Genomic DNA, 18,008 nt, shown 5'->3' on the forward strand with positions numbered 1-18,008 from the left:
ACACATTTTCAAAAGAAGGATTTCATATTCATCTTCCAGAAGCGCATCACAACACATCATCGACAATCTTCACACGATCTATCAGTTACTGTTTTATTTCTTGAAACGTTAATGAGCTAAATATTGCTGTGATATCTCTTTCAGTTACCTTTGAATGTTTGTAAATAATCGTTGGGTTATAGTCGGGCTAACTCGACATGAAGCCCGGTGCAGTTGCGTAGGCTTCTGCGTTCAAAGCGGTGCGGTTTTGCGTAGCGGTTAGCATCGACGTGGGACTCTCGCGAACCGCAGCAAAGAGTAGTGCTAGCAAGGTTTCTCTCTCGATCCCAACCGCTACGCTTCATCGCTTCGAGCGCAGCTGCTTACACAACTCCACCGTGCTTCATGTCGTCTTGACCCGACTATAAAACTGCGTTGTTTCGAGGCTAGAAAAGTCATCCTCTAAAGCATAAAGGATAAAGTGTAAAGTGTACCGGGGCTAGCCGATGTGTCAAGTCAGTGTTTTTATTTTCCCAGAGAAGTCTAGTACCAATTTATCGACCGCGGAGAGATGAAAGACTTGGTGAGCACTAGGTAGGATTCGAACCTCCGATCGATTGTGCAGGCAGCGGAACCTCTAACCGCCACTTTACACCCGTCCCCTATAAAGCGTAGCAGTGGAAAATAAAAAGTTCCCGAATTTACTAAAGGTTCTGAATAGAGGAACAGTGACCCCTTATATTTACCGTTGAATTCGTACGGGACTCAATACAGTACCCTTGCTGAAACTTTCGTATCACTCCATCACATGCCCTCTTTGATAAAGGGGAGTTTAATTTTCACGTTTTCCACAGATGCTGTAGTCCAGTTTCGTTGCATTTCATAAGTTTATGCAGAAATGATAAAAATGGGCGCTGGAAAAAATATTTCACTGACACTGAACAGTGTTCCACATTTGGACGATAGCCTCGTTCTCTTTGTGTTTTGTTGTAATCACACCTTTAGAAGTTTGAATTATCAGTTCAACATATATAAATTACGGACTATTCGACATTGTATTCATATGGACTATCTGGAACCGCTCCGTAGATGATCTGACATTGTCATATTCACACTTCCGTTTGCGCATCGTAAACGGTAAAATGCTTGCTTCTTTGTTTGCACAGTCCCTTACATGTAAAAAAATCGAAAAAAAATCACTTCTGAAAAGATTTCAAACGTCAGAGAACTCTCAAATTTCTTCTGTATCAATATTTCTTACCCATACGACTCAGCATCGCTATTAATTTTAATTTCATATATGACGGGAGATAAAAACGGTACGAAAAATGAAGATAAAGCTGAATCACAGCAAAATGCCATCATCACTCCCAAAGATCTCATTAATGATCCAAAGGAGGACACTAAAGGTAGTGAAGCTCCATTATTTCAAGAAGGAAAGGTGTTGATCAGTTCCATTCCTCCCCACTATCATTATTCAGCTTAAGAATCTACCACTACAAAAGCGTCTGCAGAAGCGATCTCAATTGACGTTGGAACAGATGGTTCGAAGAAAAATGAGCAGAGTTTTCTTTCCTCATTCGCGGTTTTATACTCATATTCCGATAAGTTTGATATTAAGGTCCGTTTTACTATTTTTCACTCTGAATTCATTATAAATAATATTTCATTCTAAATAATTCCTTATTCAGCTGATGGCAATAGGTTTGACTTGCGCACTGTTGCAAGCTGGTATTCCACCGTTTGTTTGGCTCGTTATGGGGGATTTCGTATCGTTATCAATGAGGAGAGAGGTAAGTATACTTTTTTTTGTCTTCTCTGCAGTTATCCTGAGATTATGAAACCTTAGAATAAAAAGGTAACGTGGTCTTCATATCACCGTAACTGTAATCTAACTGACATTTCCAAACCCGTTTGGAAGTGTCAGTTAGAAACCAATTTTTTGAACATTTATCGATATTCGACGTCGAGAAACAGATTCCATTGTTAATGCTAAGAAAACGGAATAGAAAAAACAGCAGTTATGTTCACAAAAAATAATAGAAATATGAGAATTGTGTGACACTTTGACTGTTTCCGGAGTTTTTCTTCATGTTTTAAACTGCTTCCTTTCCGTGTCAGCTATCACTCGGCTTGATTTGTAGCATTGTTTCAACCTAGACAGTACATACACAGCTATCTTCTAGTGACCAGGGAAATGTCCGAGGTTACTGAGGTCGCTCAGCTACTGAGTGTGCCACTAAGCTGGCTAAGCTAACTAACTAAGCTGAGATTGGAGAATACTGAGAAACACAGTATAACGAATAAAATGCATGATATGGGTCCAAATGGGAAATCGCCTATGCGTTCTTCTATTCAGAATCGTTGGAGAATGATGAACGCGAGCGCACTATGACTTGCGAGGGCTAGCCGATGCGTCAAATCAGTGTTTTTATCCTGCCAGAAAAGTCTGGTGGCATTTTATCGATTTCTATCAATCCCAGAGCGACGGATAACTCAGTTGGCACAGGCCAGGTCCCCATCATGCACTTAAAGGCAGCATACCACGAATCTGGAGGGTGGTATTTCAGGTGGAGTATCCATATACCGGGTCGTAGATTATGGAGATCGGGGTAGTTCCGCTCATCTCTCCCTGAATCACTGCAAGCAGCCGGCCCCTGAATGCTGTTTTGTACGATCCCTTCTTATTGCATCGCGCCACCCTTGCATGTGTAGCGTACCTTACTGCCTATCGGGGTAGTCCGAATTGATTTTCGACGAATCGCAGGGCGGAGGCGGCGCAAGGGGTGGAGCGTTGCAATAGATGGCGTCGTACAAATCAACATTCTGGAAACGGCTGCTTACAGCGATGCAGGGAGAGATGAGCGAAACTACCCCCGTCTCCATAATCTGCGACCCCATACACGGATACTCCACCTGAAATCCGCACCACCTCAGATTCTTGGTATGCTGCCTTTAAAGCCGACTAGTACCGACTGCGTTTGTTTAGCGATTAATAGAAATCCTTATACAATTCTGAATACTTGCTGGAACTATGCGAAACGTTTCAATAATGTTTTTGCTGTTATGGCTGAGGTGATAAAGGATACAGTGTCTGGCGTTAATACTCATGGGATGCGCTATCACGTCCACTTCAATTCAGAATCGTTTGAGGTTTACGAAAGTGTAACTGGCCTATACAGTGACTTGTGGGGCTAGCAGTTGTGTCAAGTCAGGGTTTTTAAACTCCCAGACAAGACTGGTTAAAAATTATGGACCCCGAAGGGATGAAAAACTTAGTTTACACTGAGGCGGATTCGAACCTCTGATCGATGGTGCAGACAGAGCGGAATCTCTTACCGACTGCGCTACAACTGCTGTTATGGTTAATGAGCACAGTTGATGGAATCCATTGTCTTATTCTACTTGTCTTCGCCTTAGAAAGAAAACATCTGCAAATTTTTACTAGCTTGTTATAACCATGATTTCTGTTATACAACTGGAACGTTTTTGGTGTTCCAGCAACTAAATCAAAAAATGCACCTTAATATAGTTGACGAATGTAACGACGTCCATATGCACAGAAATTTTGAATATTACTCACCAAGTAGGAGAAAATACTGGTTTGTTACGGAGCGCGTCAAGTCACGTCACTTTCATCCCAGCTTGTTAAGTGGTTTCCGATAGAATTCAAGCGTTCTCGTCCACTTACTCTAGTTGTCAGCACTCGTTAGAAAGTGGGGGTTGAATGCAGTGTTTCTGGATCAATCCATGAAAAAACCATAAGATTCGGTTCCGCGTGAATCTGGAGACAGTTTACTGCCACCATTCTTCCCCTTCTGACAGCTGAGGAGAAAGTCGTTTGATTTTTCATTGTCGCGTTCCCGTATAACTGTAATCTGCTGCTCACTTTCTAGCAACACACCAATCATTCCCCGGAATTACTTTTGACTTAATCGGCAGGTTGATATGATCGACCGGCGCAGCTGTCCGAATTTTCACGAAGGCGTGTCGTCCTTGAATTCTTCTCGAGCTACTGTTAGTTCTCGCACGGAATTTCACGTGAAACGACAAGTCTCTCGGGCTGTTCCGTTTCACGTGAATTGCCTATCGCCACAGGGTGACCCGAGTACTTCAGGTGTCGACAGTGTGCAGCCAGTTCATCGTAACAAAACAGAGGGTTGTGACTAAAGATTCTATGCTCCCTCTAGGCACTTGACCTATTTGAGTTAAAGGCGTCACCCCACGAATCTGGGGTGGCACGTTGTTGCAGGTGGCTTATGCCTATACGGGGACGTAGATTATGGAGAGGAGGGTGATTCCGTCCATTTCTTCCTAATTGCCGTAAAAAATGGACCGGAACATGGGGGGTGTGCACAAGGGTGGCGCGTCCCAATCGAACTCGTTGTAGACAATAGTGCCCCGTAACGCTCGAAAACGCATCTTCTGGGCTGTTTTTACAGAAATTAGGAATAATTTCGTAAATAAGAATCCGCAGATTATAGGGAGGTGAACGGAATCATCCTCCTCCTCATAATCTACGAACCTGTATAGACATAACTCATCTGAAACCCACACCACCCAAGATTCTTGGGATGATGCCTTTAAGCTTTCGCGGTGTGCTAGACGACAGCACTTTTTTCCAATATATGGGTAACTTCTGCCACATAACTGTACAGTTTTTCTTGTATAGTTCGAAGTATCTCGCACGTTCCTCACTTTTTCATACGAATTAAAAAATCGTGAGAAGTTATACTGTAAGATTTCGCTTGAGTAAGACCATATAAACAAAGAAGTGATTCTTTTCAGGGATTTCACCTATTCAACTCTTCGGATTCGTTAAATGCTTCGACTATTGATGCGAACTTTTCGTCTTCTGCAATGCCTGCTTTTATCGCTATGTTATCACTTTCCGTGAGCATGTTCATTGCAGCCTTCATACAGGTAAAATCCAAATCCACCAATATTCAAACACCCATGAGAAAGTAGATGATTCATTTGCATTTTTCACCTTAGCATCTCTAAAAAAAAACAACCTAAACCGAATCAATGGTCTAGTAGTAAATTCTTGAACGGTGATTAAAGGAAGCATACCACGGAATTGACATGGTGGGAGAATCCGCTGGAAAAACTGGAGATGGAGTTGTAGATTCTGGGATCAAGGGTGGTCCGTTGCAGCTGAAATCATCTTTTTAAAAAAACGTCGTTTTCCACGGCGTTTCCTATAACGATCAGGGATTGATGAGCGGAAGTGCCCCTGAGCTCCTAATCTACAAACCTTAACTCTGTATCTTGCCGCGGATTCCTTCACCACGTCAGATTCGCGGTATTCGCTGCTTCTAAATGCTTGTTTACGCCTATAATTGATGCAGAGATTTTTCAATGAATACGTGACGGTGGTACCTTATCGAACAATTCCAAACGATATCCAACTATACATTTGTAGAGGTTTTCTTGGGAAGTTTCTGCGATCCGGCAAGTTTTCCGAATTAAACGGACTTATGTTCAAAAGATGCTTCATATGGATGTTTCATGGTTGGAGACTCGTCAAAGCGGTCAAGTTGCAACTATGCTTCAGACGTACGTGCGCTGCTCATTCCTCATACTTGAAAATCATTTTTCTCCATAATATTTATTTATTTATCACTTTTTTCCCCTTTTCAAACTCTCCTCTCGTTTTAACTAGGAATTTCTTCTCTTCTTTTCTTCTCCTAAAATCTAAATTCCGTGATTGCTGGTAGGAAGCAGCAGCTAACATCTTCCAATGCACATGTTGTTTATTAATTGCTTGTTCTTACCAACATATTCTCCTTCACACTCTAATGAAATTCTTCTCAACTTTCTGATACTTTGCGTGCAATTTCTAGAGCTAATAATATTTAATTGAAAAAAGTGATCTTCTAGTCATTCAAAGTCTATTTACTGTGGGATCTCTGACAGTGTTCCAATGATAGTCTTCATCTCAGCTTATCTAATCGTAAACATAGGTGGGTTTCCTATTAGCGCCGTCCGTAAGGGATACCTATTCCATTAACTTAAGCTGTATGTATATACATTAAATGGGATGTAACACTTCTAATGTGCTCCGCGATTCCGATGTTAATCATAAGTCGAATCCTATTCAGCAAGGTCGGTTTACTGTTCATTCTTTTCTGTGTTGCTATGGATTCTCGTCATTGAAGAACATAATTCTAGTGGTTCTCGAAAACTACAAAGCAAGAAACGGCACTCCAAAATAAACTAAGTGATTTGGTGGGCGAAACCTTCAGTTGCATTCGAACAGTGATTTCCTTTGCTGGTCAAAAGCAAACAATTAATAAGTAAGGGCAATTCATTCTGTTCTCTAAATATTTCAGCATATAACTAATTCTGAAATTTTTCCGGTTCGAACGCCTTTCTGCGGAAAGCAGCAAACTGACGGAATCGAGGTTACGATTCTCAACAGTGTATGACAGCTTAACTCAGGTGTGACAAATTTCTAATGCTGGAAACGTTAGTTACTTGTTATTACACGACAAAAACTCTTCAGATTCTTGTCACAGAGCTTATCTTTACCGCAGCTCTATGTTACGGAATATGGGTTGTCGATGAACATTCGCGTGGAAGCTTAGCTGCGGTATGAGTTTCTGAGATGTCTTGTGGTTTAACTCAAATGAGGCACATAAGAAATTTAAAAAAAAACAGCCGGATCAAGAAATATGGGTATTTCAGTTTTGTGTGAATCATTAGGGGTCTGTATGAAATGGCGACTAAATATTATATTTCACCCTTCTCATATATTTTACCCCACACAACTGAACGTGAATCAGTTCTGATCACTGGAAGAAACGTCATAATTAAGAATAGACTATCATGGACGAACATCCACCCTTAGCGCCTCACTTAAAGCTGGTGGAAGTTATCCAGAACTACCAACAATCTCCAACTGTTTTAGTAATTTGTGTATTTCCTCAGTTTCTAAACCATTACAAATGAATGTAATATAATGTAGAATATTTTGTGCCTTGATTTCCCTGTTCACTTTTGAGAAATTGTATCATAGTTTGAAAGAGAAAATCTTTAAGGTACTACTTGGCTAAGCGGTAGCGTTTTTTTTTTTCGTGTAAACACTAAGATGGAAATTCAGAAACAAAGAATGCCAATCTTTGGACTAAATAGTCATACTAATATTAATTTGGAGGTTAAATCGTAACTCTACGCATCCTCAGCCTTAAGAAATTCTTGAAATTGCCCCGGACTCTACTGCTGTAGCAGAGTGCTCCAGTTTAGCCACTTTTGTAGTAAATTTTTGTACAAAAATTTACTACAAAAGTGGCTAAACTGGAGCACTCTGCTACAGCAGTAGAGTAGTACATTTTATTGTAGTCACTTATTACCGACCTATACTTTGGAATTGCTACGAAAGTTACCAACTTTAAAATTCGGCTAAAATAAGTTTATAACCTGAACAAACTTATAGCTCGCTATCAACATGTTGTACATGTGCGTGACATCCATCTCCATCGGATTCCACGTGAACGGAGCTTCCAAAGCTCGAATAAACGCTGCCGAACTATGCGAAATAATGAGTGAGAGACGGTGATATTACTGTAGTATCAGGAGAGTTGTAAAAATGTTAACGTTTGCAGAACAAAAACCTAAAATTGAAAGAGATTACACGTGTACTGATGATGAACCAAATCCAGAACGCCATCTTCCAGTATCAACACGTCGACAAAGCATGAAGTATATGGGTGAGGAACCGCTGTATTCGGATAAATTTGTCGTTTCAGGCTCCTATTTCACAGAAACTGCAAGCATTGGGAAGTAAACAAATAGGCTCTTAACATTCTCATTTTTGAGTTCAGTTTGTTACATCGACAAAGTTATCTTGGTGATTTATTCTTCAAAATTAACAATAATTTCTTTAATATTTCGTTATGGTTAAAATAAATCCTATCAAAAATATTATGAAAAAAACTTACACTAGTTTCAGTAAAAGGTACTAACTTTTCTTCAGGAAAAGGTGCTCTCCGTTTCAGCGACATCCATTTCAGCTATCCCACCAGACCTGATGTTGAGGTGCCTATTGTAAACGGATTTTCGTCATTGATTGATAGAATTTCAATTAATCTGATAACACATCTAAGGTTCTCAAAGGAATTTCGTTTCACATTGAATCAGGCGAGAAAATTGGCCTGGTTGGTTCGAGTGGATCGGGAAAAAGTACGATCACGTCATTACTTCTTCGATTCTATGATCCCGATAGTGGAGCGGTTCGTGGTTTTTGTTAGTGTCTACGAGAGTATAACTTATAACTACATTGTACTGAAAATCAATTTTAAAAAAGGGTGTGATTCTGATGTGCTTACATGCGGCAAATTTGAAATATGGTGTACTTTTGCCGAATGATATCACATAGAGTCGTAGAAGGACCCAGTTATAATCGAATATAACACATTGTTAATAGTCCTTTTTTTAATACATTAAATTACTACTTCATTACTTTCTCGCGAAACTTGACGTTTCTCAGTATTCATCACTAATCAGCTTCCTCTGATAATTATGCTCTTGCAGATTTTCTTTGACGGCAGCAATCTGAAACAGCTTTCTCCTGACGATCTTCGCGGCATGTGCTCCCTTGTTTCTCAGGAACCAGTTTTATTTGAGGGCACTATCAGTGATAATATACGATATGGCAAGCTAGATGCTACTCAAGTAAACCTTGACGAATGCTACACTCTACTTTACTCGTTTATTTATTTAACAAAATTCCAGCAAGAAATCAACGATGCCGCACGGAAAGTTGGAGCATGGGAATTCATTAGCTCATTGCCTGAGGGCATGCAGACAAGAGTTGGCGATAGGTAGCCAACACAATGACTACATTTCGTCAGATCGTTCACTTAAATACAAATTTCAGAGGAGTCCAGCTGTCCGGAGGCCAGAAACAACGAGTAGCAATAGCTAGGGCAGTAATCAGGTATTTTTGTAACTTACATCATCGTATAGAGAATTTACATTAGTTTTCTGAGTTTTTGAGAATGAAACTCATAAGAAGAAAGGAGTTGGTCATATCTGAAGAGGAAAAAACCGGGTGGTCTTATCAACCCATCATAGTGGTGTCGGAAATTGGTGTGGAGAATATTACAGTTCGTATTGTCATTTCCTATACAACCTTGGATTTTACCATGAACAATGTTATTACTCAGTCCAGCTATAAGAAAGCCATTCGCTTTGTATAGTAAAATACAACTCACTTTGTCAAAAAATCATGCTCTTATTCGGAATCATTGCTCTTCACAAGGGAAGATGAGAAAGATCTTGGATTGATGTAGCGATAGGCGTGCGCTTGTCGACTGTTCTATTCGCACCCTTTCTGAGCGTGCAATCGACCAACAAACTTAGATGGCACCGCTGTATTTTCCACCGCCATAGTTCCAGCAATCTTTATACGTCCGTCTTGGATAGGCACCGGTGCCTTTCTTGTAACGTTATGTATAGTCGGGTAAAAACGACATGAACCTCGGTGCGGTTGCGTAAGCTGGTGTATTCGTAGCAGCACGGTGGACAAAGCGGTTGGGATTGAGGCGGGACCATCGCGAACTGCAGCGGTGAGTGCTGTTAGCAAGGGTCCCCTCTAGTAGCTTACCACTACGCTCCACCGCTCCACTTCTAGCGTTCCCGATTACATGTTTCATGTCGTTTTGACTCTAGTATATGTGCACAAGATCCTTGTGAGTATGGAACTAATGGAGTGAAGGCGATTCTGCCACCACCAACACTTTATTTATTAAAGGAGGCCAATTGTGATGGTGTTCGATGAGGCAACATCCGCTCTCGACAATATTCATGAGGAAGAAGTTCAAAACGCTATTGATCTTGCTTCCGAAGGTCTCACAACAATAACTATCGCGCATAGGTACGTTCACGATCCTTATTCCAAACGAATGGCGTTAGTGATAGCTGCGTAACGTAAACAAACCACTTCAAGTATTTGTAGGCTACTGTAGGAAGTTTTCAGAATGTCTGCCATAAGGAATTGTGATCGACTTCTTGTAATGGAAAAAGGCCAGATTGTTGAAGAGGGACCACCTGATGAGCTTCTTTGCAAAGAAGGAGGCATATTTCAAAGAGTGAGCACTTAGCAGTAGCAAGTGCCTAAAACATTATAACATGAGGGAAATTTCAGCTCTACAACGACCAGCGAACGGATATTAAGCCGCGTGTATCTCGCTCAACATTTCTCACTTCTATCGCTTCTTTGGCTTTAGGCCAATACTATCGACCACAAATAGTAGGTGTTTTAGTTCGAATATAGTTCCGTCAAAACAACTTGAGGATCGGTGCTGTTGTGTAAGCGGTGCAGTTATTTCCACCTTGCGCTCGAAGCGGCACGGCTGGGATCGTGGGATCATCGCGAACTGCAGCAATATGTGGTGCTGATAAGGTCCCCAAAGGAGTTCCAAAAGCTTATGAAAATTTGTGAATGTAAATGAAAGTATCTTCAAGAGTCTTGCACTTTGTTCTTAAACAATCTTCAGAGATGAATCTCAAGAAAGAAGACAGTTTTGGGGAACTGTCGCAAGAATTTTTGAATGATTCGAATTGAGCGGAAGCGAGTTCGTTCGTTGCATAGATTGCTAGGATATCCCAAAAGATTTCGTACAACATTCACATTTACAAGATTCTTAATTTTTTCTAAGTTTCATTCTGTTATTCCCAATGCGGATTCCCTTTACCTCTAAATTTATTCAAATCATCATGTGAAAACAAGTGATTGGATGATGACGCAGGTTACTGCAGAAAATGCATCATCTCTATGCAAACTCTGTCTTAGACAAAAAGATCTATATATTTACAATATTGCGTTGAGAAACATAATTAACTGAATATGTTGCATACAACTGTTTTTTTACGTCAGAATTACGCTCGTGAGCGAAAATCAGTGTTGCGCAGTTCATCTGGTGGTGCACGAAGTAAGAAGGTTGCTAAATCGTATTCTCTTTTGAATCGTAAGAAACTACCTACTCTTCCTGGTAAGATTATGCTATATGGATTTCGGATATCACTTCGATGATTGAATGAACTGATGAACTATATTGCGACAGCAACCCCCGAAGATGGACCACAACCTGTGGATGTGAAAGACTCTTGTGGTGAAGCTGGTGAAACTGTTGAAACTGGTAAAACTGGTAAAACTGGTGAAGCTGGTGAAGGTGTGGTTATCCAAAACGATTCAAAACCATCGTCCAAGGATGAAGAACACAAAGTCTCTTATACATTGCAAGATTTTACCTTTCTATCTTTTCGTCTACAGATAGCATAATTGTCTCTTCACTTCAGACTGCAGAGCCAAGTAAAAATGAAGACTTTGACGCTCCTCGACAACTAATTTGCGGTTATCGCGACGGTTTTCCACTACTTGCCGGTGCAATACCAACAACAATTATAAGAGCGCTCTTCTATCTTCTTATTTGCTTCGAAGTTGCTTCTGTACTTGAGGTTATTCTTTGACGTTATTTTCCCTACGTGACTCATGTTGTCATGTAACGACTTCAACTTAAAGATTGCGATGGTACCAGAAGACCAACGAGTACAGCAACTTTTCTTTGTAGCGGCCATCTACACCTCACTGATTGTCATTAAAACAATTTTCGAAGCTCTTGGCGTAAGTATTCACTTCGGTGGTTTATTTTTCATCAGTCAATTACCGCCTACAGTAAATGTTTGTTGGTTCTGAATTAATTAAATATAGCCACTAAAAAAACGAGCAGTAGTTAATCGTTCAATAATTTTATGCCCAACTTAATTCTCCGGACCGTCATAACTTACTGAGAAACCTAACCTTGTCTGATAGTTGCTTTGTGAGTCTTGATCTTCTTTATCAATTAGTATTGTGTAGGTCTTATACAACTTATGAATTACTAATCTTTCAAAATCTCATGCAGATGTTGTGTTTGTGAATGAGTTTTGAATGACTGTCACTTTCTCTAGCGAGTACTTTCGTTTCAGAGACTCTTCATAGCACTTTATGGACATGGATTTTGTTCGTACATGAGGTTAACTATGTTCAAAAAGGTATGAAAAGGGTCTTTTGCTAACAAAAATTCTACTCTTTCGCCTAGGTTTTGCGACACGGCTGTGCCTATTTTGACGAAGAAAGAAACGGCTGCGGTTTCATACTGCACAGAATTATGAACGACTCTTCAACTTTGAACCAAATCATGGAGGAGAAACTGGACCTGCTAATCCCGGCTATAATTTGTCCAAGTAGGAAGTACTCAGTATCGGATCTAATACATTGTAACCATTAGAAAAACCGTCTATGATGACGTGGTGAGCGCAGGTCATATTGAGGTGTAAGGTACTTAATTCGCCCTTGACGACTGCGATACTCATTCAATTAAAGGCATCACCTCACGAATCTGGGGTGGTGTGGGTTTCATGTGTGTTGTGTATATGCAGGGTTGTAAATTATGGGGAGGAGGGCGATTCCGCCCATTTATTCCTAATTGCCGTAAAAACCTACCTGGAAGATACGGCGCGTGGACAAGGCTGGCCGCTCCAATCGAACTCATTGTAAAAAAAATAGCGCTCCGGGACGCTCGAAGCCGCATCTTCCGGGCCGTTCTTTACGGTAATTAGGAAGAAATGGACGGAATCACCCTTCAGCCTAAAACCCACCTGAATCCCGTACCACCCCAGATTCGTGGGGTGCTGCCTTTAAGACAGTGTATTGCTACTCGGAAGATGTTAGAATCTCTGTGGGCAAATATAGAGTTTGGAGTATAGATTACGAGTATGAGTGTGCTCCCGCTGAATTTCCCCTTTAAAAAAAAGTCTGCGGGAAACGGCATTTGCTCCTACGAGCAACGTGAAGACGCGTCACCGTTGGCATGCGCTGCACACACAAGCGGCCGATCGAAAATCATTGAGAACTTCTCAGCAACCTCTTCGAGTAAAACCAGTAAGTAGACTGCTAAGGATCCCACAAGTGTAAGAGGCGGCGCTTTATAACGTAGCTCGTAGGTATAGACACGGTTTTTTTCAGAACGATTTCGGGGAATTGAGCGGCGCCACGCCCATGCTCGCAATCTACACCGCGAACTATAAATGTGCCCGCAGAGCCCCAAGTCAGCTTTGTGATACACTTTCCTTACGTAGAAAAAGCTTACGAGATGTTAGGGAAGTGTCACTACCTCGGACGAAACAAAGTTTTGTCCGCTATCCACGACGCTAATTGCTTACTATTCACGTTCTCTGCATTCAAAAAGTTTTACTCTGCATCCTGCTCGCTCAAATTGCGATGCAGTAATGCGTGTTTCTCAACATTTCCGAATCCCATAAGATCGTCTCCCAAAGAGATTTTGGTGCGACTTTATAGCGGCGTCAAAAGGACGTGAAGCTTGGTGCAGTTGCGCAGTCGGCTGCGCACGAAGCTGTGCGTTGGAGAGTATCGGTTAGGATCGAGGGAGAAACCTTGCTAACTCCACTTCTCGCTGCAGCTTGAGAAGTTCCCACATCGATTCCATCTGCTTTCTCCACCGCGCCGCTTCGAGCGCAACCGCGTGCGCAACTGCACTGTGCTTCACATCGGTTTGACACTACTGTCCTAAGGTTTCTGCTTTTCTCCAAAATTTTCCGCACAGCTCATTTCTCGGGACCTTTTCCTGGTGCCGTATAAGTCCGCTTCTAATGCATAGTTTAAATTCTTCCTTTATATTTCAGTATTCTCCTTCATTGTTGCCATGTACATAAACTATAAAATGGCTCTATTGTGTTCCTTCCAATTCCCGGCCTACTTCATTATTCGAGTTGTGCAGATTAAAGAAGGCGCGAAGAGGTACCAAGTATATTTCTTTTTCACGCGTACTTCCCCTTAATTCTAGCTGTTTAGGGAGAGAGAAATGGTTCAAGAGGAGGCTAATGCAGAAAATTTGACTACTGTTGTACTTTCAAATGTGACAACAATCAAAGCATATAACCTGCAGAAATATTTCTATTCTGTTTTCGCAAATACTTTAGAACCACTTGCTAGGTAAGATATTCTTTTGCTTCTCTTTGCTATGGGAAGATTTATTTCCGCAATGAAGATGTATTTTCACAGGATAATGAATCAATGTTGAAATAACTTTTCGTTCGGTTTTGATAATCTTGGTGGGCAGGCAGGGAAGACTGCAACTACAGCGAGATGCGTTAAACCTTAGTGAGAGTAGAAATGTCCTATCTCTTAGGGAGCTTATAGCTACGTGTTAACATGTGGCAGTTCTCGACATCGCGCTACTACTTCAGTATGAGCGGGAGTCTCGTAAGGATTGTCTCTCACGACGTCAATGTCTTGAGTGAGCATCTATGTATCTCGTTGAGCGAAAAGTCCTTTCACAACTAGGAAAGTCTGTGTCTCAAAAGGTCTGAGCATCTATTTTCCTGGGTATTCGAGTAGCTGTCAGAAATGTTCTGGAAGCTTCTTAGGAGTCAATGACCAGCATGAACAATCTATTTGGGCAAGTCCATCACTCCGTTTCTGTTGGAGCAGTCCCGCTACTGTATCTCCAACAGAATCGGCACAGCTCCAAAGTTTTGGTGTGCTGTTGTTGATCTGGCATAAGGCTAATGTGGTTGAAGTTGCTCATAGGCGATGAAGTCCCGCGAGCGGTCAAAAATCAGTTAGGTCTCCACAGCAGTCCATTCAGTTGAAACCAAAGAATAGGCTGTCGAGGGTACAAGGACGTGTACAATGTTAGCGTGTTCTAACGTACCTCGTAGGAATTAAGACAGTTTCCCACACCGTCCTTCAGGGCGCTCGAGGGGAATTGCTCAAGGGAAACTGTTTTTTTCACCTTTGAAAGGCATTTTCGATAATGGATTTTTCCTTTAAAGGCATCACCCCACGAATCTGAGGTGGTGCAGATTTCAGGTGGAGTATTAGTATACGGGATGGGAGACTACGGAGAGGGGGACTACGTCCATTTCTTCCTAATTGCCGTAAAAAACGGCCCGGAAGATACGGCTTCATTCGTTTTGGCGCACCATTTTGCACAAGAGGTTCGATTGGAGCGTGCCAGTCCTGTGCGGCGCTGCATCTTCCGGGCCGTTTTTTACGGCAATTAGCAAGAAATGGACGGAATCACCTCAATCTCCGTAGTCTCCCATCCCGTATACGAATACTCCACCTGAAATCTGCACCACCTCAGATTCGTGGGGTGATGCCTTTAACCACTGCGTGGTCTTACCTAGTTGGATCCGGTGACAGATGAATACCAGCTGCAATTGAACACTTGCCGCAACAAAACAACACGGCTACATAGGTTTCTTGGGCTTGGGTCGTCGTTTTAGGATTTTCGTCTTCGAATTTTTTTGATCTGTTCAACCGCTTTTGGGTTCTAAATTCACTGATACTGAAAATAGATACACAAATAAACGAAGAAATTCTTATACGCTAGAAATGATTTTTAGGGCAATGAAGCGTCAGTCCGTAATTTCTTCCTTTGTATTTGCTTGCCAATTCTCATTCACATACATTCTAATTGCAATGACATTGTACTTTGGAAAGGTCATGATGCTTAACAACGAAATTTCTGTTTTTGATTACATGAGGTGAGCCCATTGACTCAGTTTCTACTCTGAGCTATTCGATATGAGTTTTGTATACGCGACAACAGTTGTCTTAAAGAGTTGTTCTCCTGACGCAATTCGGTGCAAACTTCTTCTCCCAACTTGTAGCATCTGTTGCGGACTTCTCTAAAGCACGAATTGCTGCAGAAAATGTTGTCGCGCTGCTGGAAGAGACATCAAGTGACATGGACAACCTTTCCGAAGGAGGAGAACGACCTGTATGGGTTTTAACCTGTTTGATACACTCAAAAATGTATTCTACACTCTTTTTTTCAGAAGTTAGAGGGAGATGTCGTTCTCAGCAATGTATCGTTCAGCTATCCAACTCGACCTAAAGTACTGATTCTCAGTAAATTGACGTTCAAGGTAGGTATCTGTCTGAATATTTTTCTGCACTACTAGTGGTTAGCAGCCGTATCAGTAATACTCTTTCAGTGGCAAACGAATTTAATTCACAGTCCACCCAAGGTGTATTCGTTCCGCTGCGTAGTTGACTCCCTGTCCTCTTTCAAATGTGTTCCACGCTTTCGACCAGCGATGTTTGCCAGAAACTAGCATGTCCGCTTTGCACCCACGAACGAAAACGTTACCAGACTGATATTTGATCCTTCCCCGAGCGTATCATCTGCTGGAGATTCTCAATCTGATAATTTCAACATTTTGACATTCTCAACAAGCTGGCTAAGATTCGATGTAATGCTTTCTTCGAATAGTCTTGGAATGGTTACGGATCAGTGCACTTGTCCAGACCCAAGGAGTTATAATTATAGTTATATAAATATATATAATAAAATGCAGTGCATAAAGTGAAGTGCAGTGCATAAGCTACTAAGATATCAAAAGTACTATGTGAACGATGGCAGTAGTGAGAGAGGGCATTTGTCTTTTGTATGGAATAAGATTTTCATAAGTCTAGGAAGGAAATAATGGGAACGAAAAGACAAATACGGAAGCGCCTATAGAGTTCATATGGACATTATATTCCGCGCTCTTCAAAACGACGATGAATTAAACTAACGTCTTGCCTCATTTGTTTGCAAACATTTACTTTACCTTTACTTTAACCTCTTACTGTCCAATGGGCTTTCCTGACTTTTAATCAATACAGCGGTAAAAACAGACCGCTAAGCCTTTTTATGGCAAACTTGATATTATATTTCAGTAAAATGAAACGAGCTGTGAAGAAAATCTACATTCATTAACCACCTAAGGACACATCTATGCTATCTTTATGATCGTTGGATTAAAAAATGTCCTCACTTTGCAGATTGAAAAAGGGAAATCAGTGGCGATAGTAGGCCCATCAGGCTCGGGAAAAAGTTCAGTTTTCGCAATGATTCAAAGAATGTACAACCCATTAAGCGGTGAAGTGGTAAGTACGTAGGATTTTCTCGATACTTCACTAATGTTTTGTTACATATGCGTTCAGTACTTGGACAATCACCAAGTGCAATCGATCAATCCTACTCATTTACGAAGACTGGTGGTTAGCGTTGAACAAGAGCCAACTTTATTTTCGTTTTCTATAAAGGTGAAGAACAGTTCGCTGCATTGCGAGTTCTTTTTTTTGCATGAACACCTCAGCTCGTTTTTGAAGACTTAATCCGGAATCCCGTAACATTTATGCTAAGCTCATATGTGTATTTTACCTTTATTTTAAGCATTTAGGAAAATATTACGTTTGGTTTGAAGGACGATGAAGTGAGTATGGAGAAAATAATTGAAGCAGCGAAGATCGCCGATATCCATGATTTCATTTCTAAGCTTCCTTTGGTATTTTTAAAGTATACATAGATTTCTTGTATACAATGGATATGTTCATTCCTGCTTTATATTTGTAGGGTTACGACACTGAAATTGGCGAATTTGGTGGTCAACTTTCTGGAGGACAGAAGCAGCGCATTGCCATCGCGAGAGCGTTAGTGCGCGACCCAGCGATACTTTTACTGGATGAAGCCACAGCTGCTCTAGACAGTTCTACGGAAAAGGTTGGCCTTATAACAAAACTTCTTCTTAATCCACATAAATAGATATCTTACTTTCACATTGTTTAAGGAGATCGAAATGGCTCTGGAGAAGGCTGGAAAGGTCTGCACATGCATACAAAGTCAGCATTACCTCCATTATTTATAGTTGATATTTTTCATCATTAACTATTTACATGTAACTTTTCAGTTGCTCACCGTTTATCTTCAATTCGGTACGTGGATAAGATCTTTGTCATGAATGAAGGCACTATAGTCGAAGAGGGCAATCATGATCAGCTTATGAAAAAGCAAGGGATTTACCACAAAATGGTCACATCCGCTTAATAGAATAGAAATTGTCTTAATTTCATGTACTTTGTTACGCAAATTCAAGGCCGTAATCGGGGTTAAATTATTTATTTCATCTAGAAAAATGTTCAATATTGTGATTTCGCCTTGCTCGAATTGCTCCTCTATTGTTAGGTT

The 18,008-nt window shown here is 41.0% G+C and overlaps 1 protein-coding gene across 1 annotated transcript; it reads left to right on the forward strand.

Annotated features, from left to right (window-relative positions):
* Nucleotides 1–1,279: 1,279 nt before the first annotated feature.
* RB195_021526 (uncharacterized protein) lies at nucleotides 1,280–17,867 on the forward strand (the record flags this gene model as incomplete). Its single annotated transcript, XM_064208316.1, has 37 exons — nucleotides 1,280–1,388; nucleotides 1,467–1,600; nucleotides 1,671–1,772; nucleotides 4,768–4,902; nucleotides 5,405–5,538; nucleotides 5,863–5,945; nucleotides 5,999–6,087; nucleotides 6,154–6,278; nucleotides 6,387–6,423; nucleotides 6,488–6,574; nucleotides 7,418–7,526; nucleotides 7,587–7,691; nucleotides 7,958–8,019; nucleotides 8,088–8,213; nucleotides 8,515–8,655; nucleotides 8,716–8,804; nucleotides 8,861–8,920; nucleotides 9,737–9,859; nucleotides 9,962–10,073; nucleotides 10,130–10,234; nucleotides 10,862–10,976; nucleotides 11,049–11,209; nucleotides 11,284–11,442; nucleotides 11,507–11,608; nucleotides 11,953–12,018; nucleotides 12,066–12,210; nucleotides 13,669–13,783; nucleotides 13,838–13,978; nucleotides 15,397–15,537; nucleotides 15,614–15,773; nucleotides 15,832–15,921; nucleotides 16,823–16,927; nucleotides 16,985–17,086; nucleotides 17,224–17,328; nucleotides 17,397–17,543; nucleotides 17,611–17,662; nucleotides 17,731–17,867. The coding sequence occupies 37 exons, from the start codon at nucleotides 1,280–1,282 to the stop codon at nucleotides 17,865–17,867; spliced, it is 4,110 nt and encodes a 1,369-aa protein (XP_064064197.1).
* Between the last annotated feature and the right edge of the window lie 141 nt (nucleotides 17,868–18,008).

This window comes from Necator americanus, chromosome X (genome assembly GCF_031761385.1).
Source record: "Necator americanus strain Aroian chromosome X, whole genome shotgun sequence".
Lineage (NCBI taxonomy): Eukaryota > Metazoa > Nematoda > Chromadorea > Rhabditida > Ancylostomatidae > Necator > Necator americanus.